This window comes from Hyperoodon ampullatus (genome assembly GCF_949752795.1).
Source record: "Hyperoodon ampullatus genome assembly, chromosome: 4".
NCBI classification, from domain to species: domain Eukaryota; kingdom Metazoa; phylum Chordata; class Mammalia; order Artiodactyla; family Ziphiidae; genus Hyperoodon; species Hyperoodon ampullatus.
This window is the reverse complement of record NC_136917.1, coordinates 123,250,381-123,270,473: the sequence shown is the minus strand read 5'-3', so window position 1 is coordinate 123,270,473 and position 20,093 is coordinate 123,250,381. Positions and strand designations below refer to the sequence as shown.

At 37.3% G+C, this 20,093-nt stretch overlaps 1 protein-coding gene across 5 annotated transcripts in view; it reads left to right on the top strand.

The window, feature by feature from the left end:
* Positions 1-20,093, top strand: part of SREK1 (splicing regulatory glutamic acid and lysine rich protein 1) — a 38,134-nt gene that overhangs the window by 12,769 nt on the left and 5,272 nt on the right. For all 5 annotated transcript variants that reach the window (XM_079703324.1, XM_079703323.1, XM_079703322.1 and 2 more), the window contains 4 exons: positions 427-541; positions 5,626-5,745; positions 6,114-6,494; positions 10,835-10,930. In XM_079703324.1, coding sequence (XP_079559450.1) covers positions 427-541; positions 5,626-5,745; positions 6,114-6,494; positions 10,835-10,930 — 712 coding nt within the window. The remainder of the gene's footprint in view (positions 1-426; positions 542-5,625; positions 5,746-6,113; positions 6,495-10,834; positions 10,931-20,093) is intronic.

Genomic DNA, 20,093 nt, shown 5'->3' with positions numbered 1-20,093 from the left:
AACTTTTGTGTTGCTAACTAAAATTAGAAATCCAACCTAAAAATGTCTAGATGGTTTTTTACATTTGAGCAAATTTTCTAAATTAGAATTTAAGCTTCAATTCTAGGAAAATAAATGGAAAAAGGATTTAAAATCACTGTCATAGGAATTACAGACATGTTATAATCGTACATTATGGCAGCAACAAAATACTACGAACAGCTGTTTATAATCATCTGGTTTATATGTACTGCTGCAGGGTGGCTGCACTCAACGAGTTTATGCAATGACTTTCTTGGATGTTTCTGAAGGATAATTGCACAGGAGGAGGATGTACAGAGAGTAGGCCCCTTGCACTATATGTGGTACATTCCACTTGTGCCTGATTATTAACTGGGATCTTTAATTGTTCTGAGCTTACACTGCAAAGTGGTTTTTTCCTCCCAGAGTCTGGAAAGAACAATGAAAGAAAAGGCGGTCGATCTCGTTCCCACACTCGTTCAAAATCCAGGTCTAGCTCAAAATCCCGTTCTAGAAGGAAAAGATCACAGTCAAAACACAGGTGAGAATTTCTACTGTCATATTTAAATTTTTTCGGTTTTGTATTTACAGTGGTTAAGATTTTCTGAGTTTTTGTCCAAGTATCAGAGTGTAGAAATTTCACTGGTGTTCACCAGGGAGTATGGTTACCAGTAGATATTGCTTTAATTGTAATGCTAAAGAATGAAGTTTTATGTAATTAATATATAATTTCAACTAATTTTTAGTTTTAGAAGTTGGTTTTCTATCTTAAGATGTTCTATTCCTGACTTTTCTAAGAGTAAACTAGTCTTTATACAGAACTGGCAGAAATTTTTCATTCTTCATATTTGGAAAAAGGAACATCTGATGCTGAAAATATTGCTGAAGTTGTTGCAGCTTTTTTGTTTTTTTCTTCCCTCACCTCCCTCAAGGTCTGGGGAGCACCACCCCAGATCTTGATTTCAGGTAGTTACCTTTCTCAAATACTGTGCGTCAAGTGGGGTACTTTAAGTCTTTGTACTCTTGGTGATAAGAGCCTCTTCCACCCACTTTGGGACCTGAAACATAGGAGTAACTTGCAGCTTTAATTGCAACTGTTGTGCTTAAGCTCTATTTCTGTTCTGTTTATCTTATTTTTGAGCGTGGCTTTGTCATTTTGAAGTTCTTTTAAAATCTTTTGTGTTTGGTGCAAAGGGGATCTCAAGATATAAACTTGCAACACCATCTTGATTGGAAGTAACCTAAGAGTCATGTCTAAAATAAGTTTTATTGTCTTCTTTAAGATGTGGAGGGGGCTGTTACTGAAATGTGAACATGTATGCAGTGGATCTTAATTGCATGTTACATGTACATACGTACGCATACTCTCTAAAGAGAAGAGGCAGAGAAAAGTGTGTGTGCGTGTGAGTGTGCATGTTTGTTGGGAGTATTAGAGAAGGAGGAGGATTTGAGGGGAGGGAAAAAAGCAATCAGTATGCTCTATGTTGAACCTCACCAGCAAGCTCAGTTTAGTCTTGATTTTCTGTGCTAATCAAGGAGATTGAGGCAGTGAGATAGGAAAATATGATCTTCTTTTTTTTAATTTATTTTTTATTGAAGTATACTTGAATTACAATGTTGTACAGCAGAGTGGCTCAGTTACACATATATATATATGTTCTTTTTCATATTCTTTTCCATTATGATTTATCACAGGATACTGAATGTAGTTCCCTGTGCTATACAGTAGGACCTTGTTTATCCATTCTATGTACACCAGTTTGCATCTGCCAATCCCAAACGCTCACGTCTCCCCTCTCCCATCCCTCTTCCCCTTGGCAACCAGCAGTCTATTCTCTATGTCCCTGATTTTGTTTCTGTTTCATAGATAGGTTCATTTGTATCATATTTTAGATTCCACATGTGATACCATATGGTATTCATCATCTCTTTCTGACTGACTTCACTTAGTATGATAATCCCTAGTTGCAGATATTCTTAATTAGACTCTAGCAAACTATACTTTCAGCTCTCTACTGGTGTATACTTCTCTACTATTAGCTTGCAGAATTCCTTTTGGAATATGGTTTTAATCTCTGTCTCTATCCAAGGCCTTACAGTAAGGCAAATTCATGTCCAAGAGAAGGAAGTTGTTTCATGTACAAGGAATAAGACTGTAGCAAAGCCAGAATTGGAGAAGGAAAGTGTTATAGAATCAGTGGTTCTAGATTATGGATATTTCTATAGGTCAACAGGGTGGTGAAGGTAAAGGAGATCAAGAAAATACGGAATTGAGCTGAAGAGTAATAACTTTTCTGAGGAAGAAAAAGAGCAATGACTTAAATCTTACTTTGTGTTATAAGAGCCATGCTCCAAATCTAATACCTTAGTGGTTTTCTAAGGCGAAAAAAAAGCAAAATTTGATTATTAATATTTTTTCCTTGATAATTTCTGTGGAGCTTTCTCTGTTGGGACAAATAATTTAACTAAGGTTTTTACTCTTATCATTTTCAGTATATTGGGATATTTTCCCTTTCCAAGGGTTAGTGGAGGAAGGGTTATTCTGTCTAAAATGAAATTTGTTTATTATTCTTATTCATGGGAGTGATTTCATGGAGGTCTATCTAATTATGTAGCATTAGAAATTAATTGTTCTTGGCTGGCCTGCACACCCAAACACACACATACGCACAGGCACACCTCGTTTTATTTTACTCTGCTTTATTGTGCTTCACAGATATTGTGTTTTTTTAACAAATTGAAAGTTTGTGGCAGCCCTGCATTGTCAGATGACAATTAGCATTTTTTAGCAATAAAGTATTTTTAATTAAGGTATGTACATTGTTTTTATTTAAGACATAATGCTGTTGCACACTTAATACACTACAGTATAGAGTAAATATAAATTGTATATGCACTGGGAAGCCAAAAAATTCCTGACTCACTTTATTGTGATATTCCCTTTTTTGCGGTGGTCTGGAACCAAACCCACAATAACTCTGAGGTATGCCTGTATATCTTTTTTGTCAGCATATACTGTTTTTATACATGGTGTATATAAACACAAGAAGCCTTTACTAAGGTCATAAAGAAATAAAAAAGAGGATGAGTTTTGTTGAAAAGAAAAGAAATTCCTCACCCAAAAACATTTGACTTATGGAACTCCCTCCCCCTCTCCACCGGTAGGGGATGGCAAGCATTTCTCGGTTTCCCCTCCCCTTCTAGTGGGATTGGATACCCTCAGCTCTGGCTCTGACCCACTAGACCTAGCAGGAGTGTGGGTTGCAGGAGCCCTTGTTCTTGAAGCCCTACCTTCTTCTACCTTCTTAGTGTTCTGATACTTCTAGAACTTTCCCCTGACTCTTTCCCTGTTCCTTCTTCTTTCTGTAGGAGGGAGGAAATAGTTATTTGTTACTATGACCTTGGCTAGAACTGGGAAGATGTGTTTCCACTCTGTCCAAATTTTTATATGTGTTTTTTTCATAGGGACAGTGTTAGAAAAGGTGGGTAGTAGTACTCTATTATATTTTAAAGTTAAGTAACCTTTACAGATCAGCATAGGAACTATAAGACATTTTATAATATTTTACTGGGAAACAACTGACTTACAAATGAACTTTGATGCAACATAATGGTAAGTTGCCCTTTATTTACAATTTAACTTATCAATGCAGTTTTGTACATCATGTTAAAATGACAGCTGCTAATGATAGCTCAAATCTTTATCTTTGGTTGGATTAGATTTGCTCTTGACTTGAAGCTTTTAGCTTTCCTAATAGAAAACTTGTAGGCAACTAGTGGATGAGACAGACATGAAATATTTAATGTCAAAATTGAAATACAATAATTACTCTTGAGCAGTGACTTTCAAACTCTGAGGACCCACAGGATAAGGTGGGAAGCCAAGTGGTCAGTGCTTTTTTATTAACTTTTATTTGTTATGGCTATGGTTAATTTTCTTAAAGGAGTTTATTAAGATTGGAAAGTGCTATTTTAAGAAAACAAAATTATTATTATTTTTAGCAAGGTTGACTAGAATAGAAATCTTAAGACTTATTAAGTACATAGAAGCAAAGGCCCTTTAAAACATTATTACACTCATGTGGATGTCTGTAAATGGACTAAAAATGTTACAAGTTTTAAAGTTTTCCCCTAATAGCTACTGCTTGGCCCTTGTGTCTCTTAGGTTATTAGTGATAAAGGTTTCAACAAACTACGAATTATCTTCATATATTAAAAATGAGGTATGAAGATAAGTGTATAATAGATGAGTGGTTCAGTTGAAAATTAGCTGTTGGAAAACAAATTTTAACTAACTGAAAAATGTGTTTTAAGAACAAGATCATTACTTAATTGAGGATTGTCTGGAGACTTTTCTGGTTTCATGGCATAGCACAAGCATTTAACTATATGTATTTCTTTTATAGATATTTGTTTTAACTTAATTCATGAAGATATTATTATCAAGATGAGTTTTAATTATATAAGGCATACTTGTAGACATTCAAGTGACCCCTTGGAATAAATAGAGATATAATTTAAAGTTTTCATTTATGTTAATTGTTAATAATGATGATGATGCAGATATTGAGATAGGATTTTTAATCATTTACTCTGCACTCAAAACTGTTAGGCAGTTTTCCATATATCATCTGTTTTAATTCTCATGACAGTTCTAGGAGGTATAGGTATGATTCTTACTCCACTTTTTAGATGAAGAAACTCAGGCTTAGAGAGGTTAAGTGATTAGCCAGAGTTCTCACAGCTATTGTGTGGCAGAACTGAGTGTCAGAGCCAGATTGTTTAACTCCAAAGCCGGTGAGTCCCATCACTTTGTTGTTTAAGTTGTATGCCTTCAATTTGGTTACGTTTAAATAAATAGTTCCTAGGATACCTCATTATGAAAAATGTCACATTATATAAGCTATTATTTCAGTTGGGAAAGGAGCCTAGAGAATTTCAGAATTTAAAAAACAGTTATTTTTCCTCCAGGAATTCCAGTAATAAAAGTTTCTTTTAATAGCTTTGTTTATGTAATAAAATCAAGGCTTTGCAAATTCAACATTTGATTATATTTAGCTTTAACTCATGAGTAAGATGTTTGGTTTCCTGTCACACTAGTACCATCATTAGTACTGTGCTTCCCTATGCATTCTTCTTAGTATGTGTTATGACAAATAGCACACAGTCATTTATAGAAACCATTGAACCATATAACCACTACTCCCTGTCAAAGATAAGTTATAGCCACAAGCAGTAATATTACATGCAAGTCAAGAGTTACTGACAATTTTTGGTATGAAAACTTGGACCATGGGAGAAGTTGTCTGTTCTAATTGAGCCATGTAATATTTAGCAAAAGAAAGCCACACCTGAAACTGTCAACCTAAGTCTGACATAGGAAATAACTTAAATTCTTTTTCTGTTTCTGTCTTTGTGTTCTGGACAATGAACTGGTGAAGTTTCCAATAAATAAATTTATGCAGATAATCTAATTTTGAAGCATTATGTAATAGAGAATTTAAAAATATTGATAAATACTGTCAGGATTGGTTTTAAAATTCTCTTATTTGAAAGATCTTAAATATTTATAAATTGAAATTCTAAGAATAAGTTTTGATATTCTAACAATTTGTTTTTCTTTAGGAGTAGATCCCATAATAGATCACGTTCAAGACAAAAAGATAGACGTAGATCTAAGAGCCCTCATAAAAAACGCTCTAAATCAAGGGAGAGGCGGAAGTCAAGGAGTCGTTCGCGTTCACGGTGAGTTTTTTGGAAATTAAGGGTAGTTTTCTCATGATGTCATATGTTAAAAATCTGTTGTTTAAATTTTTAATGAAAGAAATTAAACTTTTTTCTGATTGTTTCAGTAATGATTTAATATTGATTGTCATTGATTTGAATCTGATGGTTAGTATGACTCATGAGATTTCCAGACTAAATTCAGCCTGATAATTATTTCATTTAGCAGCTTCATGTACACATAAATTATTTAGAAATTTATATGTAATGTCTTACAGCTATTATACATTGTTTTGTGTTGATAATTGTTGAGGAAAGAGAATGAGGTCCTTGTTGGGGAGTAGAATTATTTTAGTTGTGAATTTATTTATTTACTTTTGTTTTTAAAGGGACAAAAGAAAAGACAACCGAGAAAAAATCAAGGAAAAGGAAAGAGTGAAAGAAAAAGATAGAGAAAAGGAAAGGGAAAAAGAGAGAGACAGGGAAAAGGAACGTGAAAAAGAAAAGGAACGGGGTAAAAACAAAGATAAAGACCGGGATAAAGAACGGGAAAAGGACCGAGATAAAGACAAGGAGAAGGACAGAGAGAGAGAGCGGGAAAAAGAGCATGAAAAGGAACGAGACAAAGAGAAGGAGAAGGAACAGGACAAAGAAAAGGAACGAGAAAAGGACAGATCCAAAGAGATAGATGAGAAAAGAAAGAAGGATAAAAAGTCCAGAACACCACCCAGAAGTTACAATGCATCAAGAAGATCTCGTAGTTCCAGCAGGTTTGATAATGCTTAAAGTTTTTACCAAAGGGCTTACTGATGACAAATGAAAACATAAATTTTAACTGGGGGGAAAAGATAATTGTGCACAAGTGGAATCAGTACAATAATATCAGAACATTTCCCTCTGATAGCAGAGTAAACATTTCTCTAGCAGAGGGATTGCTACAGTATTGAATCTCTGAGGAGGAAGAGAGAATATTGGCCAGAATTACTTGAAAAGTTAACTGTCCTTTATAATCCACTGTTTTAACCTGGCAGTGGTGTCAGTGGCTGCTGTTGCTGCTGCTTATTATTTTCTTGGAGGGTGGGATGGCAGGGGCAAGTTTTTTTTTTTTTTTTTTTTTTTAAATTATGTAGAGAAATTGACTTAGGTGTCTGTATTTCTTTGGAATGATGTGGTAAATTTTAATATATAAAATTATTTCTAAAGTTACAGTATTAGTCCTTTTCGTCATCTAAGTTCATTTTTACTGCTCTACTTTGTTGAATACATGACGTTTAAATTTTGGTTTTCATTTATTAATTTGTTGTTAAGGATTTGCTTTTTTCTTAGGACTGTTTATTGATAGGTACACTGCCACCAGGTGGCAGCAGGTTGCCATAGTAACATCAGCAAAATGAGGACCTTCCTTAATTCAAGATTATCTCAGCCTACATCCATTGCTCCAGATGATATTGTGACTATAAATAAATGGAAGTTCCTAAGTTGTGTTAAACTATATCTTAAAAATACTTAAAAATATATTCTTGCAAGTTTTAAAGATATTTTAAAATGTTTTTTCATAGAACATAATTTCTGAGTCAATGGACTATATATTTCCTAATTTTTTAACTTTGTGTTTTAACAGCTTATTCTTAATATTAGTCTTTGGCTAGTTAATAGTAGATAATTGCAAGCATTTATTGAGTGCTTTACCATATGCCAGGTTTTGTGTCTCAGCAGAGTTTTTCATGACTGATCTTACTTAATCCTCACCGTAAGCCTGTGAGAAGACTGTTATGGTTTTAAAACATGAGGAAACCAAAGCTCAGAGGAAATTTTCCATCTGTCTGCACTTTAGTTAGAAGTATAGTAGTATAGTAGCTCTTTCTCCTCTTTTTAGAGATTGTTTAATTGAGGACTCTAACCAGTACTTAGTACTGGCTTTTAAAAAATGTGTCAGAAGTATACAGTTGAAAGCAACAGTATATGTTAAAATGTGACTTCAAATCAGTAGGTCATTGCCATATTTCAACACATTGAACCAAAACCTGAAGAAATTAACTCATTTGCTGTGGGTATCAGTTGAGCCTTGAAGACTGCATCTTTATTGCAGTTATTTTATTGGTTGTGTTTCACACATTCCTTTGTGTTTGTGTGATTGTTTAGACATTGCCCTTCACAACACCAAATAATATTTCGATTCCTTTTTAAAAAATTAATTTTTATTTTTGGCTGCCTTGGGTCTCCATTGCTACAGGTGAGCTTTCTCTAGTTGTGGATAGTGGGGGCTACTCTTTGTTGCGGTGCGTGGACTTCTCATTGCGGTGGCTTCTCTTGTTGTGGAGTATGGGCTGTAGGTGAGCGGGCTTCAGTAGTTTTGGCACCACGGGCTTCAGTAGTTGTGGCATGTGGGCTCTAGAATGCAGGCTCAGTAGTTGTGGCACATAGGTAGTTGCCCTGCGGCATCTTTCCGGGCCAGGGATCGAACCCATGTCCCCTGCATTGGCAGGCGGATTCTTTTTTTTTGTTTGTTTGTTTTTTTGGGGGTTTTTTTTTGCGGTATGTGGGCCTCTCACTGTTGTGGCCTCTCCCGTTGCGGAGCACAGGCTCCGGACGCACAGGCCCAGCGGCCATGGCTCACGGGCCCAGCCGCTCCGTGGCATGTGGGATCTTCCCAGACCGGGGCACGAACCCGTTTCCCCTGCATCGGCAGGCGGACTCTCAACCACTGCGCCACCAGGAAAGCCCTGGCAGGCGGATTCTTAACCGCTGCGCCACCAGGGAAGTCCCCTCGATTCCTTTTAAATTCAGTTGAATTTATTTTTTCTGATGACTTTGAAATGTTTATAATTTTTACATGCATCATTTTAAGTCACTTGATGTTTTAAAAAGTGTAGATGTTCACATTCAGTTCTTAGATAACCTCTGGGGCCTGGAGAATAAATGCTGACTAATGTTAGTTCCTAAAGGTTCAGCAGTTTGGAATGTTTCATGCTTTCAGAAGAGCTTGCTGAAGAGTTACCATTTCTTGTCTTTTAGCATTTTTCTTCCTTTAAGGTGCTCTGATTTGTTTAGTGAATGGGAAACCTCTTAACTGCCCAGAATAATAGTCTACTTAATGTTTTTATTTCCAACATTGTCTTCTGAGCTACATTTTTAAGGAAAAATTTTGGTATTTAAAAACTTTTAATGCTTGGAATTACAATTAATAAGGATGAGACCATCAAAGTGAAGGAGAACATATTTACTGGGCACCTGCTGTGCACCAGACACTAGGCTTGGTACTTCACAGGTATTATCCTGATCCTCAAAACCACAAGGCTTGAGTTATTATCTCCATTTTTCAATTGGAAAAACTGAGACTCAGATAAAGTAATATGACCCCAGTCGTGCAGTTGGTTAAGATGTGGAACTAAAATTTAAATGGAAGCCTAATCAACTCCAATTCTGCATACTAGAGCTGACAGCTTCTTTCTCGACTAACTGACATTCTAGCTTCCTGTCTGTCCAGCCTTAGCTCTCATTATCACTAACTGGTAATTATTAGATGTCCACCTGTACATAGTGCTCCCTGAACATACAGGTAAAGAGTTACACTGACGAAGATGGAGCCATTTTGTGTAAACTTAAAGTCTGGAATACACTGATATTCTCATGCTATGAAAAAAGTACTTCTGGTTCTTGTGTGGGGTGGGGAGGTGCTGTTACAGAATGGCATTGATTAAATGGAATAACGTCATCTAATTTCCATATTAGGAAGTATAATTTTGGGGTGACTTGGAAATAAAATTGGGTAAAGGAGGAGAGAACCTTAGGTAGAGTTGGAATTGATTTATTTGTGTTCTCAAAGTTCTTGAGCTCTTTTGGTCGTAACATCTACTGTGTATACCACATATGAGCATTGTCTAGTTTTTTATTTTACAGATGAAAAATGTACACAAAATGTTTCATTAGCCTAGAATCAGCTTACTGAAGTGATAAGGAGAACTTGAATTCTAGAGGATTTGGTTGTTTCAGCTATGTGGCCACTAATTATCAGAGCTTCTTGTGAGATAGGTCATTGGTTACATTAATCATTTAATAAATGGACCCTTATACCTCATCACCTGAATAATAGACATCTTGAAATTCATTGTTTCTAAGTTGACCACCCTTACAAATGAAGTAGTTTTTTTTTTTTTTTTTTTTTTTTGCGGTACCCGGGCCTCTCACTGCTGTGGCCTCTCCCGTTGCGGAGCACAGGCTCCGGACGCGCAGGCCCAGTGACCATGGCTCACAGGCCCAACCGCTCCGCGGCATGTGGGATCCTCCTGGACCGGGGCACGAACCCGCGTCCCCTGCATCGGCAGGCGGACTCTCAACCACCACGCCACCAGGGAGGCCCTGAAGTAGTTTTATTAGAGTATGCATCATTTGGTAATGTGTTAAGCAAAATAGTTTTTAATAATAATAAAACTGTTAATCTATTAATCTATTTAATAATTATTTTTGACTTCATCATATTTAAATCTCAGGTTTTAAGTAATTTCCTTACATCTAAGCAACTTGTGTGCTCAATTTTAAATGAATAGAACAATAATGAAATGGTAGGTTAAGGGGGTAAAAGCAATTTCCCTGTCAAATGAATTAATGTTTAGAGACATTCTACATACTTGGGTTTAAAAAGTTCACATTTTGCAAGCCCATTTACCTTTCACTTCTTGAAAAGGGCCTGTTACCTTGTTAAAAAATAATCCACAGTGGGGCAGCAAGGAGCTAGATGCATGACAAAGGATCTGATAAGCAACACATGCTTTAGGTGCTGAGGAAGAACATGTTTGACTTGAGAGAGAATGTGAAAGAAACATCCATTACTATTTTTTCTACTCAAGAAATCAGGTGAAGAGGAGGTCGTCTACCCTTTCTGATATGAAATCTTAGAAGATATTTTCATTGGTTTGTAAAATTTACAGTTCATAATTTGACCTGTACTAGAATTAGATAACAGAACATTTTCATGAAAGACATTAGTTTAAACTGGCCTGTAAAGAATACTATTCACTTGAGAGCATTAAGGACCCTTTTGATTTTGTGTATTTGTATTATCTTTTATTTAAATTACTGTTTTTTACAATGACATATTTTTGACTTCCAGGGAAAGGCGTAGGAGGAGGAGCAGGAGTTCTTCCAGATCGCCAAGGACATCAAAAACCATAAAACGGAAATCTTCTAGGTCTCCATCCCCTAGGAGGTAGGTTGAAAGCATGTGCTAAAACTGAGGAGGAAGCAGGGGGAAAATTTTCTCTTTCCAGTCTATTTTTTTTAACTTTATATTTTGAATGAGTAATATGTAATGTATTTACATGGTTTAGAAATCCAGAAAGTATAAAAAGTTATATAATGATAGGTCTTAACTTCCACCCAGGTGTCCATCTACCCTGTTCCCACGAGTAATGACTTTATTAGCTTTTTTTGGTATATCCTTCCAGTTTTGTATATAGGTACAGAGGAAAATATATAATTTTTATTTTCATCTTCTACAAAAGGTAAAACAAAATATACACGGTTGTACAATTTGCTTCTGTCACTTAACTACCAGGAGAACTTTCTGTATTCATCAGAAAGTACTGCTTCATTCCTTTTTACAACTTCATGAACTTCCATTATCTGTCAGTACCTGGTTTATGTAACCAGCCTGCAGTAGAATGGGTTTTCTTAATTTTCCTTTTATAAATTATATAAGTCTGTAATGAACAGCTTTGTACGTACATAATTTTGTAATGTGCAAGTATGCAGAGAAAATTTTCATAAATGGTATTTATTGTTGGGTCAGAGGGTGAGTGTGTTTGTAGTTTTGAGAGATTTCCTTCCCTATTGTCCTTCATAAAGATTGGCAGCAGCTTGTACTTTAACCAGCTTTGTATGAGAATCCCTGTTTCCCTATAGCTACTGCAGATTGTTACCAGTTGTGTATTTCTGTCCATCTGATAGATGAGAAGTGGTACCAGTATATAGTAATTTCCGTTGCATTTTTCTTAAGAGTGAAGGTGACCATCTCTTCATATATTTGAAGGCCATTTGTATTTCCTTTTCTGCGAGTTGTATACGTTGCCGATTTTTCATGGAGTCTGTTTTTGTGGGGGGTTTTTTTGGTTTATTTTTTCCTATTTCCAGGAGTTCTTTTTGTATTAGGGAGATTATTCTTTAGTGATTTGGTTTCAAGTATCATTCCTACTTTGTCATTTCTTCTTAGAAATTGTTTATGAGACTTGATATTAAAGAGATTTTTGATTTTTATATAGTTTAATTCCTCAAGTTTTTTCTTTTGTGACTTCTACATTATGAGTCTTAAAGGTATAAAAGTATTTCTTATTCCAAGGTTATAATAAAATTCCCCCATTGCTTCTTCTTGTACTTTATGCTTTTAATTTTTGCATTTACGTCTTTGATCCATTAGGAGTTTATCCTTGTTTGCCATATGGTACATTGATTCAATCTTATTTTATCTTTCTAAATGCTTCTTTGTTCTTCCAATATCGTTATTAAAAACTAAATTTTCCTAACACTAATTTGATATATTTCCTTTGTCATATACTAAATTTTTCTGTCTGTGTTGGAGTCTATTTCTGGCGCTTCTCTGCTGTTGGATTGGTTTGACTGATGATTTGTGTACCAGTAGTGCCCCATGCTTTTAATGATTCAGATTGTATAGCATTTTTAAATATTTAGTAAGGCCCGTTCTTCCCCATACTCCTCATTGCTCTTTTTATGAGCTTTCTTGACCATTCTTGTGTGTTTATTTTTCTATTTGAACTTGAGTTAGTTGTCTAGGCTCTAGGAATAAAACCTACTGATAATTTGTATTATAGTTGCATTACATTTATTAATTAGGGAAATTGATGAATAGATTATTAAAAAATAAAGCTTTACAAAGGTGAGTCTTTCTATCCAGGAACATGGATGGCCTGCTTATTCAGGCCATCCTTAGTGTTTTTTCATGAATGTTTCAGTGTTTATTTCATACAGATTTTATGCATTTTCAGTTTATTTTTAGGTATGTTTTACTTCTTTGTTCTTGTAAATGAGGTCTTTTCTTTCATTATGTAATTGGAGATTGGGTTTGTACATAGGAAGGATATTGATTTCTGTATGTATATATTTTCATCCCACTATCTAACTGATGGGTCCTAAGTTTTCAGTTGGTTTTCTGTGGTTTTCTAGGTATAGAAGAGAAACTTTTACAAAGCTTTCCCAGGGTAGAAGGAGTATGTTTCCCAGCAGGGCTCTTTTGTTTATTTGTTTGTGGGTTATTATTTTTAGGTGAGAATAAAGGAAGGCATAGGATATTTAGGAGGTAGGCCAATTTTTTTTTTTTAATACTTTGCTCATGAAGGTCAAAACTTTTCTCAGTTGTGAACTCAAAATAGACAAAAAGGTGTATTTATATTTGCAAAGTGTCACTTCCTTCCCCATTCCTTTTACTTTAGTCTGCATCCACCCTCTGTAAGTGATCAATTGTTTATCTTTCCTTGTGTTTCTTTTTGCAAAATTAAGCAGATACATGTATTTGAATTTCTCCTTTTCGTCACAAAAGATAGCATTCACTATCACTATATACACTGTGTGTGTGTGTGTGTGTGTGTGTGTATGGTCAATGACTATACCCAGCCCCACTTCCATCCTGAGTTATTTTTTATTTTATTTTATTTTTTAATTTAATTTAATTTAATTTTTTAAAATAGATCTTTATTGGAGTATAATTCCTTCACAATACTGTGTTAGTTTCTGTTGCACAACAAAGCGAATCAGCCATATGCATACACATGTCCCAGTATTCCCTCCCTCTTGAGCCTCCCTCCCATCCTCTCTATCCCACCCCTCTAGGTTATTGCAAAGCACCGAGCCAATCTCCCTGTGCTACGCTGCTGCTTCCCAGCAGCCAACTGTTTTACATTCGGTAGTGTATATATGTTGATGCTACTCTCACTTTGCCCCAGCTTTGCCTTCCCACCCCATGTCCTCAAGTCCATTTTCTATGCCTACCTCTTTATTCCTGCCCATCAGTACCATTTTTTTTTTTTTTTTTTTTTTTTAGATTCCGTATATATGTGTTAGCATACGGTGTTTGTTTTTCTCTTTCTGACTTACTTCACTCTGTATGACAGACTAGGTCTGTCCACCTCACTACAAATAATTCAATTTCATTTCATTTTATGGCTGAGTAATATTCCATTGTATATATGTGCCACATCTTCTTTATCCATTCACCTATTGATGGACATTTAGGTTGGTTCCATGTCCTGGCTATTGCAAATAGTGCTGCAGTGAACATTGTGGTACATGTGTCTTTTTGAATTATGGTTTTCTCAGGGTATCTGCCCAGTAGTGGGATTGCTGGGTCATATGGTAGTTCTATTTTTAGTTTTTTAAGGAACCTCCATAGTGGCTGTATAATTTACATTCCCACCAACGGTGCAGGAGGGTTCCCTTTTCACCACACCCTTTCCAGCATTTATTGTTTCTAGATTTTTTGATAATGGCCATTCTGACCAGCATGAGGCGATACCTCGTTGTAGTTTTGATTTGCATTTCTCTAGTAATTAGTGATGTTGAGCAGCTTTTCATGTGCCTCTTGGCCATCTGTATGTCTTCCTTGGTGAAATGTCTATTTAGGTCTTCCGCCCATTTTTTAATTGGGTTGTTTATTTTTTTGCTATTGAACTCCATGAGCTGTTTGTATATTTTGGAGATTAATCCTTTGTCTGTTGTTTCGTTTGCAAATATTTTCCCCCAATCTGAGGGTTATCTTGTTTATGGTTTCCTCTGCTGTGCAAAAGCTTTTAAGTTTAATTGAATCCCATTTGTTTATTACTCTAGGAGGTGGGTCAAAAAAGATCTTGCTGTGGTTTATGTCAAAGAGTGTTTTTCCTATGTTTTCCTCTAAGAGTTTTATAGTGTCTGGCCTTACATTTAAGTCTTTGATCCATTTGGAGTTTATTTTTGTGTATGGTGTTAGGGAGTGTTCTAATTTCATTCTTTTACGTGTAGCTGTCCAGTTTTCCCAGCACCACTTACTGAAGAGGCTGTCTTCTCCACTGTATATGTTCTTGCCTCCTTTGTCGTAAATTACATGCCCATATGTGCGTGGGTTTATCTATGGGCATTCTATCCTGTACCATTGACCTATATTTCTGTTTTTGTGCCAGTACCATACTGTCTTGATTACTGTGGCTTTGTGGTATAGTTTCAAGTCATGGAGCCTGATTTCTACAACTGCGTTTTTCTTTCTCAAGATTGCTTTGGCTGTTTAGGGTCTCTTGTGTTTCCATACGAATTGTGAAATTTTTTGTTCTAGTTCTGTGAAAAATGCCATTGGTAGTTTGATAGGGATTGCATTGAATCTGTAGATTGCTTTGGGTAGTATAGTCATTTTCACAGTATTGATTCTTCCAATCCAGGAACATAGTGTATTTCTCCATGTGTTTGTCATCTTTGATTTCTTTCACCAGTGTTTTACAGTTTTATGAGTACAAGTCTTTTGCCTCCTTAGGCAGGTTTATTCCTAGGTATTTTATTTTTTTTGTTGCAATGGTAAATGGGAGTGTTTCTTTAATTTCTCTTTCTGATTTTTCATTGTTGGTGTATAGGAATGCCAGAGATTTCTGTGCATTAATTTTGTATCCTGCAACCTTACCAAATTCATTGATTAGTTCTAGTAGTTTTCTGGGGGCATCTTTAGGATTTTCTGTGTATAGTGTCATGTCATCAACAAACAGTGACAGTCTTACTTCTTTTCCAATTTGTATTCCTTTTATTTCTTTTTCTTCTCTGATTGCCATGGCTAAGACTTCCAAAACTATGTCGAATAAGAGTGGCGAGAGTGTACATCCTTGTCTTGTTCCTGGTCTTAGTGGAAATGCTTTCAGTTTTTCACCATTGAGTATGATGCTTGCTGTGGGTTTGTCATAGGTGGCCTTTATTATGTTGAGGCAGGTTCCCTCTATGTCCATTTTCTGGAGAGTTTTTATCATAAATAGGTGTTGAATTTTGTCAGAAGCTTTTTCTGCATCTACTGAGATGATCATACAGTTTTTATTCCTTAATTTGTTAATGTGGTGTATCATATTGATTGATTCACGTATATTGAAGGATCCTTGCATCCCTGGGATAAATCCCACTTGATCATGGTGTATGATCCTTTTAATGTGCTGTTGGATTCTGTTTGCTAGTATTTTGTTCAGGTTTTTTGCATGTATGTTCATCGGTGATATTGGTCTATAATTTTATTTTTTTGTGATATCTTTTTCTGGTTTTGGTATCAGGGTGATGATGGCTTTGTAGAATGAATTTGGGAGTGTTTCTCCCTCTGCAGTTTTTTGGAAGAGTTTGAGAAGGATCAGTGTTAACTGTTCTCTAAGTGTTTGATAGAATTCGCCTGTGAAGCCATCTGGACCTGTACTTTTGTTGGAAGATTTTTAATTACAGTTTCAATTTCATTACTTGTGATAGGTCTGTTTATATTTTCTAAATTTTCCTGGTTCAGTCTTGGTAAATTGTTCCTTTCCAAGAATTTGTCCATTTCTTCATGGTTGTCCATTTTATTGGCATACAGTTGTTTGTAGTAGTCTTTTATAATCCTTTGTATTTCTGCAGCATCATTGTGTTTCTCCTTTTTCAAATTTCATTGATTTGCGTCCTCTCCTTTTTTCTTGATGAATCTCGCTAAGGATTTATCAATTTTGTTTATCTTCTCAAAGAACCAGCTTTTAGTTTCATTGATCTTTGCTATTGTTTTCTTCGTTTCTATTTCATTTATTTCTGCACTTTTCTTATGATTTCTTTCCTTCTACTGACTTCGGGTTTTCTTTCTTCTACTTTCTCTAGTTGTTTTAAGTGTAGGGTTAGATTGTTTGAGATTTTTCTTGTTTCTTGAGGTGAGATTGTATTGCTATATACTTCCCTCTTAAAATTGCTTTTGCTGCGTCCCACAGGTTTTGGGTCGTCGTGTTTTCGTTGTAATTTGTTTCTATGTGTTTTTTTTTTTTGCGGTACGCGGGCCTCTCACTGTTGTGGCCTCTCCCGTTGCGGAGCACAGGCTCCGGACGCGCAGGCTCAGCGGCCATGGCTCACGGGCCCAGCTGCTCCGCGGCATGTGGGATCTTCCCGGACCGGGGCACGAACCCGCGTCCCCTGCATCGGCAGGCAGACTCTCAACCACTGCGCCACCACGGAAGCCCTCTATGTGTTTTTTTATTTCTTCTTTGATTTCTTCAGTGATCTCTTGGTTATTTAGTAGCACACTGTTTAGCCTCCATGTTTTTGTGTTTTTTACAGTTTTTTTTTCCCTGTAATTGATTTCTGATCTCATAGCGTTGTGATCAGAAGAGATGCTTGGTAGGATTTCAATTTTCTTAAATTTTCTGAGGCTTGATTTGTGACCCAAAATGTGATCTATCCTGGAGAATGTTCCATGTGCAATTGAGAAGAAAGTGTATTCTGCCACTTTGGGGTGGAATGTTTTATAAATATCAATTAGATCTATGTGGTTTATTGTGTCATTTAAAGCTTGTGTTTCCTTGTTTATTTTCTGTTTGGATGATCTGTCCATTGGTGTAAGTGTGTGTTAAAGTCCCCTACTGTTATTGTGTTCATGTCAATTTCTCCTTTCATGGTTGTTAGCATTTGCCCCATGTGTTGAGGTGCTCCTCTGTTGGGTGCATGAACATTTATAATTGTTATGTCTTCTTCTTGGATTGATCCTTTGATCATTATGTAGTGTCCCTCCTTATCTCTGTAATAATCTTTATTTTACTTTTTTTTTGTTTGTTTGTTTGTTTTTTTTTTGTTTTGTTGCTGTTCATGGGCCTCTCACTGTTGTGGCCTCTCCCTTTGCGGAGCACAGGCTCCGGACGCGCAGGCCCAGCGGCCATGGCTCACGGGCCCAGCCGCTCCGCGGCATATGGGATCCTCCCAGACCGGGGCACGAACCCGTGTCCCCTGCATCGGCCCGCGGACTCTCAGCCACTGCGCCACCAGGGAGGCCCTAATCTTTATTTTAAAGTCTATTTTATCTGGTGTGAGTATTGCTACTTCGGCTTTCTTTTGATTTCCATTTGCATGGAATATCTGTTTTCATCCCTTCACTTTCATTCTGTATGTGTCCCTAGGTCTGAAGTGGGTCTCTTATAGACAGCATATATATGGGTCTTGTTTTTGCATCCATTCAGCCAGTCTGTGTCTTTTGGTTAGGTCATTTAATCCATTTACATTCAAGGTTATAATCGGTATGTATGTTCCTTTTACCGTTTTCTTAATTGTTTTGGGTTTGTTTTTGTGGGTCTTTTTCTTTTATGTTTCCCACTTAGAGAAGTTTCTTTAGCATTTGTTGTAAAGCTGGTCTGGTGGTTCTGAATTCTCTTAGCTTTTGCTTGTCTGTAAAGGTTTTAATTTCTCCATCGAATCTGAATGAGATCCTTGCTGGGTAGAGTAATCTTGGTTGTAGGTTTTTCTCTTTCATCACTTTAAGTATATCCTGCCACTCCCTTTGGCCTGCACAGTTTCCACTGCAGAATCAGCTGATAACCTTATGGGGATTCCTTTGTATGTTATTTTTTGTTTTTCCCTTGCTGCTTTTAATATTTTTTCTTTGAATTTAATTTTTGTTAGTTTGAGTAATATGTATCTTGGTGTGTTTTTCCTAGGGTTTATCCTGTATGGGACTCTGTGCTTCCTGGACTTGGGTGACTATTTCCAGTCCCATGTTAGGGAAGTTTTCCACTATAATCTCTTAAAATATTTTCTCAGACCCTTTCTTTTTTTCTTCTTCTTCTGGGACACCTATAATTCAAATGTTGATGTGTTTAGTGTTGTCCCAGAGGTCTCTGAGATTGTCTTCACTTCTTTTCATTCTTTTTTCTTTATTTTCCTCCTCAGCAGTTATTTCCACCATTTTGTCTTCCTGCTCTATTCATTCTTCTGCCTCAGTTATTCTGTTATTGATTCCTTCTAGTGTATTTTTCGTTTCAATTACTGTGTTGTTCATCTCTGTTTGTTTGTTCTTTATTTCTTCTAGGTCTTTGTTAAACATTTTTTGTATTTTCTCAGTCCGTGCTTCCATTCTATTTCCAAGATTCTGGATCATCTTTACTCTCATTACTCTGAATTCTTTTTCAGGTATATTGCCTATTTCCTCTTCATTTATTTTGTCTTGTAGGTTTTTGCTTTGGTCCTTCATCTGTGACATATTTTTTTGCCGTCTCTTTTTTTTTTTCTTTTTTTTTTTTATGAGTGGGATTGTATTCCTGTCTTACTGGTTGCTTGGCCTGAGGCTTCCAACACTCGAGTTCGTAGGCTATTGGGTAGAGCTGGGTCTTGGTGCTGAGATGAGGAACCCCATGAGACCTCACTCTGATGAATATTCCCTGGGGTCTGAGATTCTGTTAGTGCAGTGGTTTGGACTCGGAGCTCCCACCGCAGGAGCTTTGGCCTGACCCCGGGCTCATGGACCAAGATCCCACAAGCTGCCTGTGGGGCCCCAAAAATAAGAATAAAAATAACAAAGGAAAAAATAAAATTAGACTAGGAAACTAACAGATATGTTCGGAAGAATATAAAAATAAAAATACAGATGAATCAACAACCGGAAGGTACATCAGTACCACAATAGTAAAAAAGAGGAGGAGGGAAAAGAAAAAGAAAAAAAGGCGGGGGGAGAGGTCTTGGCTGTGGAGGGCGGGGCCTAAGCAAAGGCGAGGTTTGGGTGGTGGGCAGGACCAATGCTCAGGACCCCCAGGGCTGGAAGAGGCCCTGGGGGCTGTGGGGAGCTGGCGTTTAGGCTCAAGGAACTGAAGGGGCCCAGGAGTGCCCCCCACCCCTGGTCTCAGAGGGCAGGGAACTTCACCTGGGAGCCCAGCAGGCTTCCTGGGCTCGAGTGGGCAGGGCAAACACCCTCCTCTCCTTTCCCGCTCCTACAGTCTGGGAGGGCCCCTCCCGCCTGCCTCTCCTGATGTCCTCAGCCTCCCTCCTGTGCCCCCAAGGACCCATGCATCCTGGAGGGGGGTTTGGAGGATGGGATTGGCCTGGGAGCTCAGTAGGCTCCCTGGGCCTGAGTGGGCGTGGCAGTCACCTGCTGCTCCCAGAGGGCTCCTCCTGGCTGCCTCTCCTGATCTCCCGGCCTCCCTCCTATGCCCCCAGGACCCACACAGTTTGGAGAGGAGGCACCAGCCTGAGAGCTCCGCAGGCTCTGCGGCCCAAGTGGGCCAGGCGATCACCCTCCGTCCTCTTCTGCTCTTTCTGGAGGGTCCCTCCCCGCTGCCTCTCCTCATCTCCCCGGCCTCAGGGGTGCCGATCCTGTCTGCCCTCCTCTTCTCCTCCCCGCTCAGTCCCCCTACATCCTACCGGTTCACTTTGGGGTT